Source organism: Hemicordylus capensis, chromosome 8 (genome assembly GCF_027244095.1).
Source record: "Hemicordylus capensis ecotype Gifberg chromosome 8, rHemCap1.1.pri, whole genome shotgun sequence".
Lineage (NCBI taxonomy): Eukaryota > Metazoa > Chordata > Lepidosauria > Squamata > Cordylidae > Hemicordylus > Hemicordylus capensis.
In genome coordinates, this window is record NC_069664.1 from 15,685,999 (window position 1) to 15,707,165 (window position 21,167).

At 45.6% G+C, this 21,167-nt stretch overlaps 1 protein-coding gene across 5 annotated transcripts in view; it reads right to left on the reverse strand.

Annotated features, from left to right (window-relative positions):
* KCNU1 (potassium calcium-activated channel subfamily U member 1) overlaps positions 1-21,167 on the reverse strand; it is a 122,950-nt gene that overhangs the window by 63,273 nt on the left and 38,510 nt on the right. For all 5 annotated transcript variants that reach the window (XM_053269096.1, XM_053269094.1, XM_053269093.1 and 2 more), the window contains exons 15-19: positions 20,107-20,219; positions 16,209-16,277; positions 13,251-13,337; positions 10,540-10,682; positions 5,465-5,561 (exon numbers count right to left, since the gene is read on the reverse strand). In XM_053269096.1, the coding sequence (XP_053125071.1) occupies positions 5,465-5,561; positions 10,540-10,682; positions 13,251-13,337; positions 16,209-16,277; positions 20,107-20,219 (509 nt within the window). The remainder of the gene's footprint in view (positions 1-5,464; positions 5,562-10,539; positions 10,683-13,250; positions 13,338-16,208; positions 16,278-20,106; positions 20,220-21,167) is intronic.

Here is a 21,167-nt window from a genome sequence, read left to right on the forward strand (position 1 = left end):
GCCAAGAGGGAAACAAAGAGAAAGAGAGGAGTGAATATGTGTTAGAAACTTAATGATGATTTCCCTTCTGATTAAACCAGCACAATGCAATTATATTTATGTGCATATATGTATGGATGTGTCAGGGTGTATTTACATGGCTACTCTCTACTTACAGCTGAGCTAATTTACTGCAAGCAGGCACTCATATGATATTTGTATGTTTTGCCCCAGAAGACAAATAAGGATGGCTCTACCCTGAATAGAACCAGAATATTGTATGTACTAAAATGTCTTGATGATTTACAATGAGTTAGGGATTTCCCTATTACTGCCACTGAAGAAGGCTGATTGATGGTACATCATCAGAAGAAGTCTCTTTGGATAGGATTGCCAGTACTTACAGCTTCATGGGATACATCCATTGATCACCTACAGGAAGTCTTTCCAAACAGGGCTTTTACCTCGAATCTCCATCGGAAAGGAGTGTGTGCATTCACACATCAGCCAGATTTACTCCAAAGTCCATGTGGGATCTTCAGGAACATAACACAGAATTTGGGCTTTCCCTTCTGAATTTCACCTCATCCCAATTTATGTCCAAGTTTTAAAAAATCGTGTATTTTAGCAGAGTTTTCTGGATAAACTGGAGGGGCTGCAGCAATGCACTGATGTCAAGTCTTCATGTTAACATGATAAGAGTAGGGATGTGCAAATTGATTTTGATACAAATTGATTTGTACCCGAATCTAGCTGATTTGGGTGATTTGGAGAAAAAACAAATCACCCCTGTGGTCCATTGGCTAGATTCGGGTACAATTTGAGTTTCAGATCTCTCCTATTAATTCCCAAAGACTGCCAGCTTTCTTTAAAAAAAAAAAAGCTAAGCTCTAACCCTTATAGAAGTGGAGTTATGGAACAAAATGTGTGGTCACTATTTTTCCAAGTGTTTGGATTCTTTGGTGTATAAAAACTTTCACTCAATGAATCCTTATGAGGATTCATTACACACCTTCATTTCTTCTATTCATTTTGACTGTCTTTTCGACAGCACCAACTGTCAACTGCCATGTGCCAACTACACCCCACTCCCAACCACAGGGCAGTGAGCTACTACTCAGTTTAAGTTAAGTGCCTAATGGGTAGAGGCTACCACCTAAATTGCAGAGGAATTGGGCAAAGGGCTGATTTTTGGTGAATTGTTGAAGTTTTAGTGTCTTTGGGGCATATTTGGGGCATAAAAGGGGATCTGGGGAAGAAGAGTGGTCTGGGGTGGTAGTGCCTAATGGGTGGAGGCTACCACCCAAATTTCAGGGGGATTGGGCAAAGGGCTGATTTTTGGTGAATGGTTGAAGTTTATGCATCCTTAAGGTTTTCCCCCATAAGGTATAATGGAGGTGTATCGCTTCACATTTGGGGGAAAGGGAAGGCCTAGAGCAGTGTGGGGTTGGTGGTTGTGCCCAAGGGGGGCAAGGAAGCTACCAGAAGTTTTTCAAAGGATTTGGGCAGAGGGCTGATTTTTGGTGATTTGTTGAAGTTTACGCAACTTTAAGGTTTTTCTCCATAGGGAATCATGTAGGTTTCAGCAGCCCCATAACTGCAATTGGGGGGCGCTGGGGTGGCCCAGAGTGAGTGGTGGTGTAGTGAACAGAGGGTGCCACCACCCCCATGGGAAACCCATGGGTTACGGGGTTCTGTTGTTTCTGAGGTGTTCTGAGTGTAGATTCTCTGATAGCAAATGAGAGGGGATTCATGGTTGGTATTCAAAATCTCATTTGCTACCAAAGAATCTACACTCAGAACTTCAACAATTCACCAAAAACCAGCCCGTTGCCAAATCCCTTTGCAATTTGGGTGGTAGCCTCCACCCATTAGGCACTACCACCCCACCCCACTCTTTTAGCCCTGGGACCCATTTTTTGATCCGAATTGATTCGGATTCGGATTCAGATTCGGATTAATTCAGATCCAAATTGAATCTGGGGTGATACAGGTGCATCAGATTCAGACCCAAAAACTAATCGGGGGTGTTTCTATTCGTATCCAAATCGAAACACCAAAAATCCGAATTGCACACTCCTAGATAAGAGCAAGTCAGTTGCAAATTGGAATCTGCCTTGCTTTCAACCCAGAGGCAAAGAGCAGGAAAACCAGATTTTAGGCAGCATAGCTACCTTTTCGCTCTTTGAAAATTTTTGAAGGGGGGAGATCCAGAGAGGAGAGAAGGTTTGAAGAGGGCTTTCCTTGCAGAAAATGGGCATGCAATCCAAGCCGGGAAGTGGGCTGCAAAAACAGAAGGCAGGAGGGCTGACATGTGCTTGGGCCGTGTGTGTGTGCACGCACGCACACATGTCTGTGTGTGTGTTTGGGGGCCAAGGTGGAGGGGGGAATAGAAAGCCAAGCCTGATAGATAACAGGCAGTCCAATCCACAAACCAATGAAGCAGAAACATGTGTTTGTTGACTTCAACAGAGGATGTTTTAATTATGAAACCCTTGGGGGGAAAGGGAGGTGTGGTGTCCCAATATTTGTTGTTGTTGTTGTTGTCCCGCCTCGTCCTCTAGGAAGCCATTGGCTACAAACAAAACCCAGACGCAAGCAAACTTACACAAAAGAAAACTTGGAGAAGAGAGGGGAGTGGCACCTTCCCAAATGCTGTGAGTCTAATTTGAAGTGACTGTGCTTGTCAGTTATGCCAAGAGCTGAAAGCCCTGTCTGGAAAGGCTCAGGGACACTTTTTTGGAACAGATGTCATCAATTCAGAGCTTCATATTGTATGGCTTGTATGTGTATGGTTTATAGTGGATTGTATTGCCTTCTTCATATGGATTATCTGTGAAGGTTTACTAGTGTATGAGATATATGATTTATAAGGGTGGTTGTTTCATAATAAATGTTATAAGTTTTTAGATTGTGAGCCCTTTTGGGGACAGGGATCCATTTTATTTATTTAATTAATTTATTATTTTTCTGTGTAAACCGCCCTGACCCATTTTCGGAATGGCAGTATAGAAATCGAATTAATAATAAATAATAATAATAATAATAATAATAATAATAATAATAATAATAATAATGTTATCAGATACACTGCAGGAATAATAGACTGGACCCAGGCAGAGCTAGTGACACTAGATTGTAAGACCAGGAAAATAATGACCATCCATCATGCTCTGCACCCCCGCAGTGATGTAGATAGGCTATACCTCCCTCACAGCTCAGGTGGAAGAGGAATGCTGCAAGTCCATCAAACAGTAGAGGAGGAGAAAAGAGGCCTTGAAGAATATATCAAGGACAGTGAAGAAGATGCACTTCAAATGGTCAATAACGTGAAACTATTCAATATCAATGAAACAAAGCAGGCCTACAAGAAAGAACAAGTCAAGAACCGAGAAGAAAAATGGAAAAATAAGCCCCTGCATGGTCAATATTTGCACAATATAAGTGGAAAATCAGCCATCACCAAGACCTGGCAATGGCTTAAGAATGGCAACTTGAAGAAAGAAACAGAGGGTTTAATACTGGCGCACAAGAACAGGCACTAAGAACAAATGCAATAAGAGCAAAAGTTGAAAAATCAACAACAAACAGCAAATGACGCCTTTGCAAAGAAGCAGACGAAACAGTGGACCACCTAATCAGCTGTTGTAAAAAGATCGCACAGACTGACTACAAACAAAGGCATGACAAGGTAGCAGGGATGATACACTGGAACATCTGCAAAAAATACAAGCTACCTATAGCCAAAAATTGGTGGGACCATAAAATTGAAAAAGTTGTAGAATATGAAGATGTAAAAATATTGTGGGACTTCCAACTACAAACAGACAAACATCTGCCACACAATACACCAGATATCACTGTAGGTGAGAAGAAAGAAAAACAAGTAAAAATAACTGACATAGCAATACCAGGGGATAGCAGAATAGAAGAAATAGAAAAAATCACAAAATACAAAGATCTAAAAATTGAAATTGAAAGGCTGTGGCAGAAAAAGACCAAAATAATCCCAGTGGTAATTGGTGCCCTAGGTGCCATTCCAAAACAACTTGAAGAGCACCTCAACACCATAGGGGCCAGAGAAATCACCGTCAGCCAATTACAAAAAGCAACTTTACTGAGAACAGCCAATATTCTGCAACCATATCTATAATCATAACAGCAACAACACTGATCATAAAATCCAGCCATCTCATGTCCTTGGGAAGGACTCAATGTCTGGATAAAACAAACCAGTCAATAAAACCTGTCTGTGTAAACAACAACAACAACAACAACAACAATATGTTGGATTAAATAAGGTATTTTATTTGAGGATTTAGATTCTGTTTGGGATTCTATTTGAGGAGAGCTGGTCTTGTGGTAGCAAACATAAATAGTCCCTTTTTCCTAAGCAGGGTCTGCCCTGGTTTGCATTTGAATGGGAGACTAAAGGTGTGAGCACTGTAACAGATTCCCCTTAAGGGATCAGGCTGCTCTGGGAAGAGCTCTTGTGGGGTGGGACCATTCTGGGAAGAGCACCTGCATACTTGCATGCAGGAGGTTCCAAGTTCCCTGGCAGCATCTCCAAGATAGGGCTGAGAGAGATTCCTGCCTGCAACCTTGGAGAAGCTGATGCCAGTCTGTGTAGACAATACTGGATAGACCAATGGTCTGATTCAGTATAAGGCAGCTTCCTATGTTCCTTTACATATCACTGTGTAATCACATTATGCATCACATTACGTGCATACCTGTATGGATGTATAAGGGTATATATACTTGGCTACTGTCTATTTACTGCTGACCTAATTTATTGCAAGCAGGTGCTTGTATGATACTTGTATGTTTTGCACAAGATTAATAAGGAATTGTGATTTTTCATTGCTGCCTTGTCCAGTTCATTCCCAGGAAGTATAAGCTTAGCAGCAGAATCTGATGCTGTCTTGGAGCACATTCATCTACAATAGAGAGAACCATCCTTCTGGGGATGTGCAGAGAGCATTTTCTTTCCCACTCTATGAAATGCCTTCAGCCACACTGGATTTATTTCATCTTTCTTTATCTCACATATGAACACTGTCATCTCCTCAACAAGCCTGTTAGGCTGAGAGAGTTACTGGCAGCAGGCCACTCAATGAACTTTATGGATGAACTCGTGTTCAGTTATACAATGAACTCATGTGTGTGTGTGTGTGTGTGTGTGTGTGTGTGTGTGTGTGTGTGTGTGTGAGAGAGAGAGAGAGAGAGAGAGAGAGAGAGTGAGTGTCAGACAGGCTATTTTCTCTGGAATGTCTACATTTCCAGTTTCTTCTCCACCATTAGCCATATCCTCTTCCAGCCAAATCCAGGGCTTTTGGCATGAAAGGAAAAAAAGGAAGAAGCCAGAAGGCTTTTAAATCATAATTCAAAAGGAAACAAGCTCATCCTTCTCTGTCACCCAAAAATTCCCCAGGAAATCAGATCAGGAACATTTGCATGATACACAAAGCTCTCAATAACTTACTTGCTAGGGTCAGGGATATTTGAAAGAGGGAGAATCCCAAGGGACCGTGACTTTCCTGGGCCCCGATCTGTAGTCCACTTAGATTCCTTGATATTTTCTGGAATTAAGATAGCATAGAGAGCCTTTGTTTTCTTCCTTGTCTCAATTGTATGTCAACCATCTGGGATCACACCAAGGGCCAGTCAAAGACATATTGGCCATACAATCAGATAAGCGCATAGAAAAGTATGGTTCATGTTCACAGTGAGTTATGACACTGATGGCTGCATTTTGGCAGCACCTTCATTACATCCAATCTGAGATTGTGGTTTGCCTTTGCCTCCAGCTGGAGCTGAAGGCTGAAGCTCTTCCCTTGCGCTGGCTCCTATTGGCTGTGCGGACTGTCCTTCAGGAAAGAAGGAAGCCCACTCAGCCAGCTCCCCCACCTCTCTGCAGTCTCACTGACTACAGGTCAGCGAGACTGCAGTAGGTCTGAATACAGAGGGGAGAGCACGGGGAGGGGGTGTGGAACCATGGGTCAACTGGACCCATGGTTCCATCTGAACCCCTGCTAACTTGGCAAAGAGGCACCTTTTAACGTGGTGATTCTCTTTATTTAGCGGGGGGAGAGTTACTGGCCCTATCCACCCCCACCACAGGACCTCCAGTGACTGTTGCTGGTGTCTATCTTATGTTTCTTTTTAGATTGTGAGCCCTTTGGGGGCAGGGATCCATCTTATTTATTTATTATTTCTCTGCGTAAACCACCCTGAGCCGCCACACCCCCGTTAGTTACTCTAGTTTTATTTAGAATGTAATTTTAATGCTGTCTTGTTTTGCATGTTTTTGTACACCGCCCAGAGTCTTCGGAGTGGGCGGTATATTAAATGTTTCAAATAAATAAATAAATTAAATAGTCCAACATGTTCTGGTGACCCCAAGTGGGAACCTTTGTTATAATTATTAAGTTCATTGTGTATGGGCACCACATTATTGGCATTAACTACATCCACCACCCAGAGCCTTTGGATGGGGCGGTTTATAAATGTAATGAATAAATAAATAATAATAAATAATAAATCCACTATTCCCCCCACCCTTTTCCCTTTGATAAAAGAGAATCTAATGGCTAATATTTTCAGGTGACTAAGCTCCACAGATGCAGAGTATGATCTCTACCAGTGTTTTATGGCAATGTCTCTCCATGCAGCCTATATTAGGGATTCTCAATGTTGGGTCCCCAATGTTATCGGACTTCAACTCCCATAATCCCCAGCCAAAGGCCACTGGGCCTGAGGATTATGGGAGTTGAAGTCCAATAACATCTGGGGACCCAACGTTGAGAATCCCTGGCCTATATAATACATGGAACTTGGTAATCTAACATACATGGGATTCATCTTGTGGTTTCTAATCATTGGCTTGTAGTGTCCACATATTAACCTCAGCTGAACAGTATTTAATCACAACTCCACCCTGGGTTGTGCTACATTGAAACTGAATCAGAAATTGCTACCTACATAATATGTGGCTACTACAGACAAATCACAACACTTACCTGTAATGTCTGAACAACCACACAGGTGTGGGATTTCAAGCTCTATTTAGATGTCTATGTTCCTTTTATTCCAGCCTTGTGCAATTTACACAACCCTGCTAACTCAGTGGTGGGGCTTGCCTGCCATCTGCTGTTCAGACGCAAGGAATGATATTTTTAAAATAATAATAATTCTTGAAGGGAACATAGGGAAATAGGAAGCAGAACATTGGTGTGTAGGAAGGCTGGGAGGAAGGGCGGGGTGTGCAATGGCAGCTAAAAGGGGGTTATTGGTCGCAGCTTGTCTGTAGCAGTGACAGTTTTTCCAGGCCAATGATTGGCTTCCTTACCCATGCTCGGGGAGTGACAATGGAGCCCTATGGGCTGGATCTGGCTTGTGGGCCAGGAATTTGACAGACCCGCCCTAAGGGGAATATCATCCAGTGCTCACACATGTAGTCTCCTATTCAAATGCAAACCCGGGCAAACCAAAGGAACATAGCTAGTATTGCTAGGGGACAGACAGTTCTCCATGCAGTAAAAGTGGCCTTACTGATAACTGCAGGCAGCCTGGAAGATGAAAATCACCATATGATAAATAGGATGCTGCCTATCAGACCATAGGAACATAAGAAGCTGCCTTATTCTGAGGCAGACCATTGGTCCATCGAGCTCAGGACTGTCTACACAGACAGGAGGTGGCTTCTCCATGGAGTCTCTCTCAGCCCTATCGTGGGGGTGCCAGGGAGGGGATCTGGAACCTTCTGCCTGCAAGCATGCAGGTGCTCTTCCCAGAGTGGCCCCATCCCCTGAGGGGAATATCTTACAGCGCTCGCATGTAGTCTCCCATTCAAATGCAAACCAGGGTAGACCCTGCTTAGCAAAGGGGATGATTCATGCTATTGTCTATACCAGTAGTTCCCAACCAAGTTTCCTCCAGATGTTGCCGAGCTACAACTCCCAGCATCACCCAACATAATAAATTGCAGCCGGGGATGCTGGGAGTTGTAGTTCAGCAACATCTGGAGGAACCCTGGTTGGGACCCACGGGTTTACACCGAGTGGTGGCAGCTCTCCAGGATTTCAGATGGGCATTTCCCAACCTGGAGATGCCAAGGGTAGATCCCAGGAGCTTCTGCAGAAAAAGCAGATGCTCTTCCACTAAGGTCTGATCCTTCCTCTGAGCTGATAATGAGCATGGGGCACACTGACTAACAAAGCACTCGTCGAAGGATATCACTGCAGTGCAAAGCTGTTATGCTTGCTACTTGCACGGCATCCAGAGCTTGCATTTCAGACTACCACAAGAATGCCTGCCCTTGCACAACTGCAAGGCATCTCGTCTATGTGGGGCTCATCTCGTCTCATCTGCCTTTATACATAGCCTGGAAACACGGTACAGAATGCTGCAGCCAGGTGGGTCTCTGGGTCATCTTGGTGAGACCATATTACCCCTATATTGAAAGAGCCACACTGGCTGTTGATAAATTTCCGGGCAAAATACAAGGTGCTGGTTATAACCTATAAAGCCCTATACAGCTTAGGCCGTGGGTATGCAAGGGAATGTCTTCTTCGCTATGCTTCCCAACGCTCATTAAGATCATCTGGAGAGATTCGTCTACAGTTGTCACCAGCTTGTCTGGTAGCGACTCAGGGATAGGCCCTCTCTGTTGCTGCTCTGGGGCTTTGGAATGCATTCGCTGTTGAAATGAGAACCTCCCCATCTCTGACAACTTTTAAAAAGCCAATTCAGACACATTTGCTCACCCAGGCTTTTAATTAGATTTACAGTTTTAAGTTTTAATTTGATTTTACTGTTTACATTTTGTTTTGATTGTGTTTTTCTTGTGAGCTGCCCAGAGACCTAAGTTTTGGATGGTCTAGCAATTCACTAAATGAGTGAGTGAGTGAGTGAGTGAGTGAATGAATAAATGAATAAATAAATAAATGGATTTGTTTTGAAGGGGTGAACCCCTGGTTTGGGTGCCACTCTGTCATCTTCTTACACTAGTGCAAGTTCTTCTTTAGTCAGGATGTCAGTCTAGACCAGGGCTGCTCAACTTCAACCTCCTGCAGATGTTGGGCTACAACTCCCATAATCCCTGGCTATTGGCCACCGTGGCTGGGGATTATGGGAGTTATAGTCAAAAAACAGCTGGGGGGGCTAGGTTGAGCAGGTCTGGTCTAGACAGTGGTGCCCCAAAATGTGCTTCCCTAACTGTGAGCTGTTTCTGTGGGGCATTGGAAGGGGATGGGGAATTCTTGGCCATATAAGCAATAGCAGCTGGTGCTGGTGTCACTGGGGGTGGTGGTGGTGGTGGTGAGAGGCAGCGTCATGCCACCCAGCACTCCCAGTGGTGGGGGATCGGCTCCGCCCCCCACCTGACTTCCACGGAGCTGACACCCCTCCGGCAGCCATGTGAGTGGTGGAGCTGATCCCCTGCAGCAGGGGGTGCTGGGTGTGCACTGCTGCTCAGAGCAGTTTGCAGGTGCGGCTGGGGCAGAGGCAAGCATCTACTAATTAATGCTTAAAGGTGCACTATTTGCTGGGCACTACTGCATACAAGGCACCATCAGAAGAAGAGGAGAGCTGGTCTGGTGGATAGCATGACTTGTTCCCTTAGCTAAGCAGGGTCTACCCTGGTTGCATATGAATGGGCGACTAGAATTGTGAGCACTATAAGACATTCCCCTCAGGGGATGGAGCCACTGCTCTGGGAAGAGCAGAAGGTTCCACGTTCCCTCTCTGGCATCTCCAGATAGGGCTGAGAGAGACTCTTGCCTGCAACCTTGGAGAAGCCACTGTCAGTCTGTGCAGACAATACTGAGCTAGATGGACCTATGGTCTGACTCAGTATTTGGCAGATTCCTATGTTCCTATGTTAGATCAGCTGTTAGATCAACCAAAAATCCATCTAGCCCAGCATCTTGTTTACCACTGATAAACATGATGGCCAACCAGATGCCTGTGTGAAGGCCACAACTGAGGCATGAAGGGAACAGATCTTCTTTGCTGTTGCTCCCCAGGAATTGGCGGAGACAGGTCAACAAGGTGATATATCACATATCAATATGACAGAACATACACACCCATCGATTCATTCCCACCCTCGAAAGGAAGGGAAGGAGGGAGGAAGAGAGAGAGAGAGAGCGCAATCTTAGCGATGAAATATAACTGTTCAAGCCTAAGCACCAGCATCAGCCTTTATTACAACCACATAGGTGCTTTAAGTTGCAAAGAGGTCCTTATTAAGCCCAAATAGCTAAATATAGACTTTCATGCCTACTTTCAGTCAAAATCCCCTTTTCTCCAGGTGCTAGAATAATCCACTCCCAAATCCATTATTGAGTATGTGGGGATATATTGACATCTGACATAATTCCTAGCAGGAGAATTCCAAGTGTGAATTCATATGAAATAGGAAGTAGTAACTGAATATTTCTAAATATTTCTAGCCAAAAATGACGGATAATTTTACAGCTCCAAAGCTGTCCCTCAGTAATGAACACTGGGTAGATTTCCAAGAAGGGCAGTTATGCGACCCATCTCTGCACGTACCCATGTAATTCTGATGTAGAACAAGATTACGAGAAGCTTGATATGAGTATGCATTTCTCATACGTTTCCTTCTACAACGACATTTTCCAATGTTCTCTGGATTAGAGAGGTCACTGTGGCAACGTATACAATAATAATGAGCCCTGGACAACAAAAGCAGAAGGGGGGGGATGGATTAAATTGAAACAGTAGGAAAAAGGCCAAGATATTGCATTTTTCTAAAAATTTTATAAATAAACAAATTTTCAACATAGTTTTACAGGGTGGTGTACATAATAATACTACAAGAAGCTCTGGCAAGAATTCATCTGCCTACTTTCCTTTCACTATGATCTGAATCAATAATTGCCATCTTCAAAAGTTAGCCCACCTGCACCTCAAAGGTTAACATGCCTGACATCTTGAATTGGGGTGGATGATATCATCACAAACTATGCTGTTGAGGTTTCCCCATGTGTCACTTCAATGGTGCCCAATTTGGTTCAAATCGGTTAGTCGGTTCACAAATTAGCTCACTTGTGCCTACATGTTCATGCATCCATCAGCTTGAATTGGGGTGGATGACATCACCACAAACTACACCGCTGAGGTTTCCCTACATGTAGTACTAAATTTGGTCCAACTGTATTAAATTTGATCCAAATCAGTTCAGGCATTGTGACGTTAATAGGGACGCATGCGCACCACATGCATGAGTGCGCGCACACAAACACAGAACTGGGTGATCTCATAAGCTAACTTTCCTTAAGGAAAGTAGGCTAAAGATATCATAAATCCTATGATAACAATGTCCACAAGGGCATAATTGATCAAAGCGGTGGCCGCAATTCTGCACAGCGAAACCTTGGCATTTGTAACCCTCTGAGGCTGTTGTATAGGTAAAGGGCAGCCCTGTTGTGGAGGTGGGCTGTTCCAAAACTCCTTAAAGTGGCACACAGGCATTTCCATAGGGCTACTTCCAATGGAAGCAGCAACACACAAGTACACATCCAGCCTTTTATGATTTATCCCAAAGTCTTCACTCCAAAGAACAACACCGAAATGAATTCAGAGGCAACGGTGGTGGTGGGTCATTTAATGGCTGCATTCTCAAATTCAAGGAAGTGCTTCACATGACACCTGCGAAGTGCCTGACAGGGATCTGTGGGGGGATAGGGTTTAGCCCCCTGTCCCCTTAGACAAACAGCCACTCATAGCTGGGCAGCACGGCTGCTGGCTCCGACACAGACCCGGCAGGGGCTGTGGGGATTGGGGGCCATGAGGCCCCAGAAGTTCCAGGATGCCCCACATGAGCACGCGGGGCATTCTGGAGAGACGCCCAAGCCTGGGAGGCTGCTTGTGTGTTGTCATGTGTTGTCATGCACCGCAGTGACACATAAGCAAAAAAAATGAGGTTAATGGAATGCTTGCTCCGTTAACCTCATTTAAGAGGAGGGGGAATTAGGCAGGCTCGCCTGCAAGCCTGGTGGTTCCCATGATCCCTAGAAAGTGGGCTGAGGTCCCTCAGCCTGCTCTCTAGTGATCGTGGGAATAGTCTTAAGGTGATCCTGGTTAAAAGGTTAGTCACCAGATTCCCCTTTACAAGTATAGCCACTGAGCTGGCCTGCGAACTACCTCAGCCTGGTTCGATGCCCAAAGCAGACTGGACCTGGTTCAGCCAAGACCAAGACCAAAAAGGGGCCAGGTGAGTTGGAATCTAGTTCAATTCAGATTCAAACTGGCCTGGCCTGCTCCGTGCACATCCCTCACCACAACCAGAGGTCAAGCCAAACAGGAAATAGGATCAGAAAGCACACCATGGCAGGATCTAGGAGTCGTGAAACTGAGCCCAGGAAGAAAGCCTTTAGTTGGCTCAAGTAAAGCCTGTCCTAGAAAGATCCTGGTTGGGCAAGATCAGTCTAGGACCTGAGAACTCCATTCCTGGCAATACTGCTATTCTTCAGCTGGATGCTGCATGAGTTAACATTATGTCGGTTTTTCAATTCCTAGCCTTAACACAGGGAGCTGGGGCTCACGATCAGTGAGTCCTGGTTTAGCAGGGCGCGCAGGGAGAGAGCCCTGGGTGGCCAGATTGACAGCCCACACAATTGCCAGCTCTATGACAGAGCCGGCAGAGGCTGGGGAGCTCGAGGGCTGCGCGATCCCCGGAAGTTCCAGTATGCCCTGCATGAGAGCGCAGGGAATACTGGGGAGACCCCCGGAGCTGGGAGGCGGCTTTTTGCCTCCCCCCGGGGTCTACTCATGAGTAGTTGTGGTGCGGAGCCACACTGCAGCTACTCACGATCAGAAAGCCTGGGTTTGCGGAGCACTTGCTCTGCAAACCTGGGCTTTGGGGAGGGATACAAAAGCGAGCTGGCCACTTGTAAGACACCAGGCTTGCCTGCAAGCCCGATGGTTTACACGGTCAGCAAAAATCGGGCTAGGCTTTCCTAGCCCAATTTTTGCTGATCGTGAAAATAGCTCCAGGAAGTTACTGACGGAAGGCTGTGTGTGAACATTTGTGTGCATGCCAGGAAGTGTGTGGAAGTATATCCATATGTCCATGTGTTCAGCTGATGCGTGCACGTCATTATGTGTGCATGGGAGGTGTGTTTCCTTCAAGGGGAGAGGCAACGGCAAAGAGATGTATGACAGTTCAAGGACTGAAATGTACCTTAAACATCAACTCAGAATGTCATTCAAACATCAAATCCCAAATACAAGGAAGTTACCTTCTGGCTTCTTCTGGAGATTTGGCAATGAAAAATCCCAGTGTGTCATGATGGATTTTGATTGCTTCAGATGGATTGATCAGGATGCTATGTCCAAAAAGTTTGAAAGAAACAATAAATGTAATTTTAATCCCCACTACGTTTACTGCTTTAACCCTATCACTCACAACCCATTTGTTTTAAATCTAGGTACATGGTACAGTGGGGAATGACTTGACTAGCAAGCCAGAAGTTGCCAGTTTCAATCCCCGCTGGTAAGTTTCCCAGACTATGGGAAACACCTATATCGGGCAGCAGTGATATAGGAAGATGCTCAAAGGCATCATCTCATACTGTGCGAGAGATGGCAATGGTAAACCCCTCCTGTATTCTACCAAAGACAACCACAGGGCTTTGTGGTCTCCAGGATTCAACACCAACTCAATGGCAAACTTTACCTTTACATAGGAAGCTGCCATATACCGAGTCAGACCATTGGTCCATCTAGCTCAGGATTGTCTACACAGACTGGCAGCAGCTTCTCCAAGGTTGCAGGCAGGAATCTCTCAGCCCTATCTGGAGATTTCACCAGGGAGAGAACTTGAAACCTTCTGCTCTTCCTAGAGCGGCTCCATCCCCTGAAGGGAATATCTTACAGTGCTCACACTTCTAGTCTCCCATTCAAATGCAACTAGGGTAGACCCTGCTTAGCTAAGGGGACAGGTTATGCTTGCTACCACAAGACCAGCTCCCTTCCTATAGGAACATAGGAAGCTGCCATATACTAAGTCAGACCATAGGTCTATCAAGCTCAGTATTGTCTACACAGACTGGCAGTGGCTTCTCCAAGGTTACAGGCAGAAAACTCTCTCAGCCCTGTCTTGGTGATGCTGCCAGGGAGGGAACTTGGAACCTTGATGCTCTTCCCAGAGCAGCTCCATCCCTTAAGGGGAAGATCTTATAGTACTCACACTTCTAGTCTCCCTTTCATATGCAACCAGGGCACACCCTCATGCTTGCTATCACAAGGTCAGCTGTCCATGAGGTATCTAACACACATGTATAAACCTGAAGTGGGAGAGACTGATTCTTCTAGCAAGGCTCAATTGTATGGCATTGGTTGCAGCATTCAAGTCAGAACACTGATGTTTTTGGTTAATCCACTCCGTGACCCAGGCCAGCTTTTGAATAGTGCTCTAGTTATTTTTAGTCCAGTCCAGGAGTGGAGGTGGGGCTAACAAACAGCCAGCAGCAAGAACATAGAAAGCAGTCTGCACTTGCCTTTCTGTAAATAAAATCTTTTTCATTAAACCATTAAAATTCCAAGTTCTACTCCACTGCCTTGGCATTGTATGCTACAACTCTCTCCTCTGGGTTCTACAGACACTAAACATGCAAACTCCCCATGCTCAAAAAGGTCCCTCTGCATCTTTGTTTCATGTTGGGCCCAGAGTCTCTTGAGTTTGGATCTAAAGCGGATTAATGTAGTAGCAAATGTAGCATTTGCTATGGGCCCCGCGTTTTCAAGGGCCCCGCACGTCCGGCTTCCAATAAATATCCCTTTCCTCCTAAATGTGCCTCTTAAGAGAAGGCCCAGCACAGCATCTGTCCAGTGGCTGTTGCTGGTGCATACCACATTTTTCTTTTTAGAGCGTGAGCGCTTTGGAGACAGAGAATCATCTATCTACTCTTTATTCTTCTATGTAAACCACTTTGAGAATTTTGATTGAAAAACGGTATATGAACGTTCACTGTTGTAGTACGTGTGAGTTTGTGGCTTGGTCTCCCACACTCCAAAATATAGCAAATGAAAAAATTGAATTACTTTACTATGCAAGTAAGTAATTTATGTTTTAATATTTATGTGCATTTAAAAAAATTTGGAGCCCCTTTATTGCATATGCTACAGGACTTGCACTAGCTTAATCTGGCCCTGGTTTAGATCGGGCTAGTTATGGGAATGGCCCTCTCCCGTCTCCCACACCCACTGGTCCTCCACTGCATATTAGTGTACAACTGGGATTTGTGCCAGAGTTTTACCTTTTCCCAGAAGCCTTCAGTGCTTGTCATTTCTTGGATTAGCTAAGGAGCTTTCGCTGCCCTCTCTGCCACCGGTGCCCCTTCATTGCCCATCTTCTTCATCACCATGGAGCAGCTTAATGTGGGGGGACGCGGGGCAGGGGGTCAAATTGGCTGGTGGGGGGGCAGGAAGGAGGTTTCGCTGCCTCTGCTGCCATTCCACATGGCAGGGGGTGACAGGGGCAGGGGGAAGGTGGTGCAAGGAACTGGATCAGCGGGCGGGGGGAGAGACAGGGAGAACTAGTGTGCAGATGCTCTAGTTAGAATGATTCTGACTGTCTTTAACATTTAATATTGTGATTTAATATTGTGATATTGTAATTTTTAGTCACTGTGTTTTATTTGGGGGGTGCCCACATTTACCTTCTAAAACCATACATATCTGATGACATTTCTGCCAGATTTCATGCTTGTGGACCAAAGTGTCACTTATTTTCAGCAGTTTAGCCACAAAATTTCTTTGCATCCAGAAGGCCCCAAAACCTTGAGTTAAAAGATCTCAGGTAACAAGGCCTGGAAAAACTCTTGTCTGAAATGATGGAGAGCTGTTGCCAGTTGGAATACTCAATGGACCATCGATTTGACTTGGTATAAGTCAGCTTGATCTGATAATAGGGGGAGAGACCATATACAGAAGCAGTAGCAGTCTGACTGCCCAACATTTGGTATCCTTGCCTCCACACTTCCTGTTTTGTGCTTTAGTTGAGCCAAGGAAGGTCCCATGTAAAAACATCTTCATAATCATTTAGCACAGGTGATCACTGTCATGAATCTGTCTCTACAACTCAGCTCAGGTTTCATTCAGGTTGTTCGAGACAACGAAAGGACCCAAAGGGGAATGGGTCGCTACACCTTAGTTAATCCTAATAAACGGAAATGTTCAGCAGAGTAGTTCATCACCTGTTTGCATGCATGCCAGATCTAATCTCAATAGCAACCAGCATGAGATTCAACTTCACAAAGCACAACCTACAAAAAGAATTTAGCTCAGGTTAAAAATGTTCGAACCTAGACATAAATAAGGAAGGGGAAAGATTCACACGATTGTCCCATGCAGGCCGAGAGGGCACAGGGGAAAGGCTGCTCTTAACCTACCTTCCTCGCAGGCGGCCAAACTGTCCATCCTCAGCATGCCTCCCAAGTGCCCACACAGGAAGCCCTGCTCCATGCAGCTCAGTGAATCACGGAGCAGGGTGGAGGGATCCGGGATCATAACTTGTCTTTACAGTTTCCGGGCATCCCTCAATGCAATGTGCGGCACGTGCATTGCATTGGGAATCCCCCCATCAGACGGGTGCTTTATGTGCCTGTCTCTGTGACTCCGTGGGGCTGCTTATGATATCCAGTAGCCAGGGTAAGGGTGTGAGACCTTGGCTAAAAAATGGGTTCATTAAGGGGGCTAGGTGGGCGGGAAGCAGGGGGATCTGTTAGGATCCTGCTGCTTCTTACGACCAGCCTAACCCTGCTTGGGGCAGCCTAGGCAGGTTGTGGCTGGTTAGGCTGGTTGTGAGAACAGCCTCCAAGTTTTTGGTCTCAAGGTGTGGTGTGAAGGCACCAGAGGCGTAACTAGGGAAAACGGCGCCCGGGGCAAGCACTGAAATGGCGCCCACCCACCCCCAACATACTACATTATACTTAGGTTTTTCCTCACAAGCGCCCGCCGCCGCCAAGCCAGGCCACTGACTGGCCGCCAGGCACCAGCAAAGCAATGGTGGGGGGCGCAGGCGGCGCGGAAGGGACCGCTCGTGGGGAAGGGGGCACCGACGTGCTCCCTTGACTGCTGCAGCACTGCTGCACTGAGCAGGAAACATTTGTATTAACAAAAAATTTAAAAATTTTTTTTTAAAAATTGGTCATGGCAGCGCCCCCCACGTGACCAGAAAAGATGGCGCCCGGGGCATGTGCCCCCCTGCCCCCCCTATAGTTACGCCTCTGGAAGGCACATGATGCAACACTCCTGCAGCTGATAAGAAAGTAAGTCTGAGTCCTGTGTATGGGGCCAAACAATTCGGAGAATGTTTGAGAATTCCATGTCCACTGCCTTAAGTATCAGAATGGAAGAAAGGTGGGAAATAAATTTATTTAATAATAGTAAAAGGGCTTGCCATTTGTAGGCATATGGATCTCTTTCCTCAGTGTGACTGTAGACCTTTTCTCTGTCTATGAGATATCATTCCCCATGCTTTTCAGTGGGAGAGCTTTTCTGCATTTCCAGGACATTAATGATTTTTTCTGGGGTTTTAGATATTTGTGGTAGTGTGGCCAAGGTCTAGAACCTACTAGGGGTGTGCAGAAAACTGTCTGGCCCAGTATGGTTTGAGTTCGAACCAGACCCGAACTGGACCAGGCCACTTTGGTTTTGCCCCCCATCAAAACCACCCCCCAGTTCAGTTATATTCAGGGAGGACAGTTGAGTCATTTTGCCTTTAATTTTTTTAAAGTATTTACTCCCTCTGCAGGGATTCTCTGAGGCCACAGGGAGGTCCATGGAGGTTCCCCCTTCCCTCGCTGGCATTCCTGATGCCAAAAATTGCCCGATTCAGGTGTTCTTTGGCCCATTCCGGGCCTTTCCTCTTAGCGGTGAGCATTTTGGAGGCCATCACGCATGCACAATGGGCCTCTGCATGGCCTGGGTCATGACCAGAGTGAACCCTTGAAAGAGCATCTTGGTCAGAACAGGCCAGATGCCAGGATCCTTTACCCTCCCTCATATACATATCCCCTTCTAGGAAGTCACAATGTCCCCTTTCCTTTCCTGAGTAAGAGGGAAATAGTTCCCCCTCTGGACAACCCCCCCATTAATTGTGCTTGTGCGATAAACTTTTGTTTCAGGGCTTTAAGGAGGGCGGTGGTACAATAGCTGTAAGAAGAGGCACTGGCATGGCATTTAAAGAGGTTTTAATGTCCTTTCCCTGTCGAGGGTGGGCAGACCATTTTGAAAAGAACTGATTGTGCTCGGCATGCCCCCTTTAAGTTCATGGCCAATGGCAGCTGCTCTAGTGATGTGCTGACGCCTTGCCTGCAGTCTGTGACACAAGCACTACAGAGCTTGCTGGGATGCAGCCTCAGCAGACCAGTAAGAAGGAGGGGCTCCCCTGCCCTGAAAATGGAGGTGGCCAGACCACGGTTGGACAAAGATCTGCGATGAGATGACTGTGGGGTCCAGCAACCTCCGCTGTCACCTTAAGTGGCACAGTGGGAAAAGGCTTGACTAACAAGCAGAAGGTTGCCGGTTCGAAAGTCCGCTGGTACTATATCAGGCAGCAGCAATATAGGAAGATGCTGATAGGCATGAACTCCTACTGTGCGGGAGGAGGCAATGATAAACCCCTCCTGTATTCTACCAAAAGAAAACCACAGGGCCCAAATCGACTTGACAGCACACTTTATCTTACCGGTGATCTCTGGTATCACATTATGTATAGCTATGGCCAGTGAGTGAGTGTGTGAGGCCCAAATAGCTTTATATTTATAGATATACAGTATATATAGTAAAGGGCTTGTAGTTTACCAGTTTGCCCTGCTAAATAGAAGACAATTGCCAATTTTTAAAGCATCTCTTTGCTCAGTTAGCAGGGGGAGAACAACTGGCCCAATCCAACTCCAGCACAGCATCCCTCCAGTGGCTGTTGCTTGTATCTGCCTTATGTTTCTTTTTAGATTGTGAGCCCTTTGGGGACAGGGATCCATCTTATTTATCTTCTATTTATTTTTCTATGCAAACCGCTTTGAGAACTTTGGTTGAAGAGTGGTATATAAATATTTGTAGTCGTACATATTTATTTATTTCTTGGTAATCAGGGTGAGGTCTGGAACCTACCTGCAAAAACAGCATGCTTTTATTTTTTGTGGTTTAGTCTGGGAGTTTCATGTCAGTCAGTCAGTCAGTGAGACCCAAGCAGCTTTTTATTATAGATCAGGGGTCCACAACCTGTGCTCCCCCACATGTTGCTGAACTGAAACTCCCATCATCCACTATAAATTGTAGCAAGGGGTGATGGGAATTGTAGTTCAGCAACATCTGGAGTACCACAAGATTGAGAACTCCTAAATAAAGCCCAGATGCAATCTAGGGATACCACCACCACAGCAGTAGGCTTGAGCCTGAAACATTTTGGAGACCATTATAGAGGCTTCCAAAACATTTTGGCCCCCGGGGCCATTTCGGCTTTCAGAGGTGGAGGGCATGTTCCCTTAAGGGCGGGGGAGGGTGCACTTACCCCTCCCACCACATTTCCCCTGCCAGCGCTCTGTTGGATCAAAGCCCCTTGGGGCGGCAGTGTACCTCCCTGCCACACTGTTGCCCTCATCAGCCGGAAGTGGCCAGAAGGACCAGGCACGCGTGCACCCATCATGCGCACACACGTGCATGGCAGACAGGCATCCATGCGCATGCGACATGCACATGTCCGCCCAATACTTCCGGCCACTTCCTGCCAATGAGGACAACGGGGCAGCAGGGAGGTATGCTGCTGCACCGAGGGACTTTGATCCAATGGAGCGCTAGTGGGGGAAATATGGCTGGAGGGGTAAGTATTTACCCCCTTCTTAAGGGAACACTGCCCTTAAGGGAACATCCGCCCTTAAGGGAACACCCCTGCTGCCTGCAGAACGGTTCTGGGCACATCCCTACACAGCAGCACTGCTCACCTTATGTATGGCATGGAGTGATAGTGGACTAACAGGTATGGATCAGATGCTGAAAAGCTAGGCCAACTCATCTGCCTAAGAGGGGTTCAGTAAGCACTCCAGAAAGGAAATACATGAGAACAAATTCAGATTCAGGAAGTCTACTTACCGGCAAACATCTTGGAATGACATGTTAGCAAAATCATTGGAGAGATACTGAGTCATCACTTTATAATCCTGGCCTTCTATTTCCAGTTGGTGCTTAAGCAGACTGCTCACTTTCTGTAACAAATCATTATGAGATGAGTTCCGGTTAGAAGCTTAAGATCTGAGATAGAACTGGGAGTCTTGGAGATTAATATATGGTACCCAGGTTTCAGAGATCAGGCCAAACTAGAGATGACAAAGGAAGATGCACGCGTTAAAAAGAAATAAAGATTGATCTGCCTATAGAACAGAGGTGGGCAAACTTGGCCTTTCAGCTGTTGTTGAACTCCAACTGGGGTTTGTTGAGAGTTGTAGTTCAATAACAGCTGAAGGGACAAGTTTGCCCACTCCTGATGTAGAAAGTAAGGGGTAAGGTCCATTGAAATGTAATAATTTATGTATTTATTTATTTGAAATATTGATAGCCCACCCCTCCAGTACACTCCTGCTCAGGGTGGTTCACACCATTAATAAAAAGATACAAAGTAGAATAAGAATAATAAAGTTAACCAGATTTAAGTTAAACAAGTTTTTTAAAAAGGCTATAACCAAATTTAAAATTGCATTTTTTTAAAAAAAGTTTCAAATTAAAAGCAAAAAACTGAGAACCATAAAAACCAAATAACCTATCAGATATAAACACAGATGAAACATTAAAAAGCCTCTTTAAAAGGTTGTGCTTTCATTTTTTTAAAAAAACCAACCACTGAGGGAAGGGGCATGGCGAAGCTCTTCAGGGAGTGCATCCCAAAGCCAAGAGGCCACAACCAAAAAGGCCCTGTGCCAAGGATCCAGAGGGGAACAGGTAGTAGACAGAAGGTCCCAGGTACAATCCTTGGCACCTCCAGGCAGAGCTGGGAAAACCTATGTGAAACCTTGGAGAATGGCTGCCAGTCAATAAGAATTTTTATGGAGCACGAGCCCTTGTAGAGCGGATTTATAGTAGCCTCATTCTGAAACTCACTTGCTCCTCTGAAAGTTTGTTCTCGTGTTTGAGCCAATCAATTAATTTTTCATACAGAT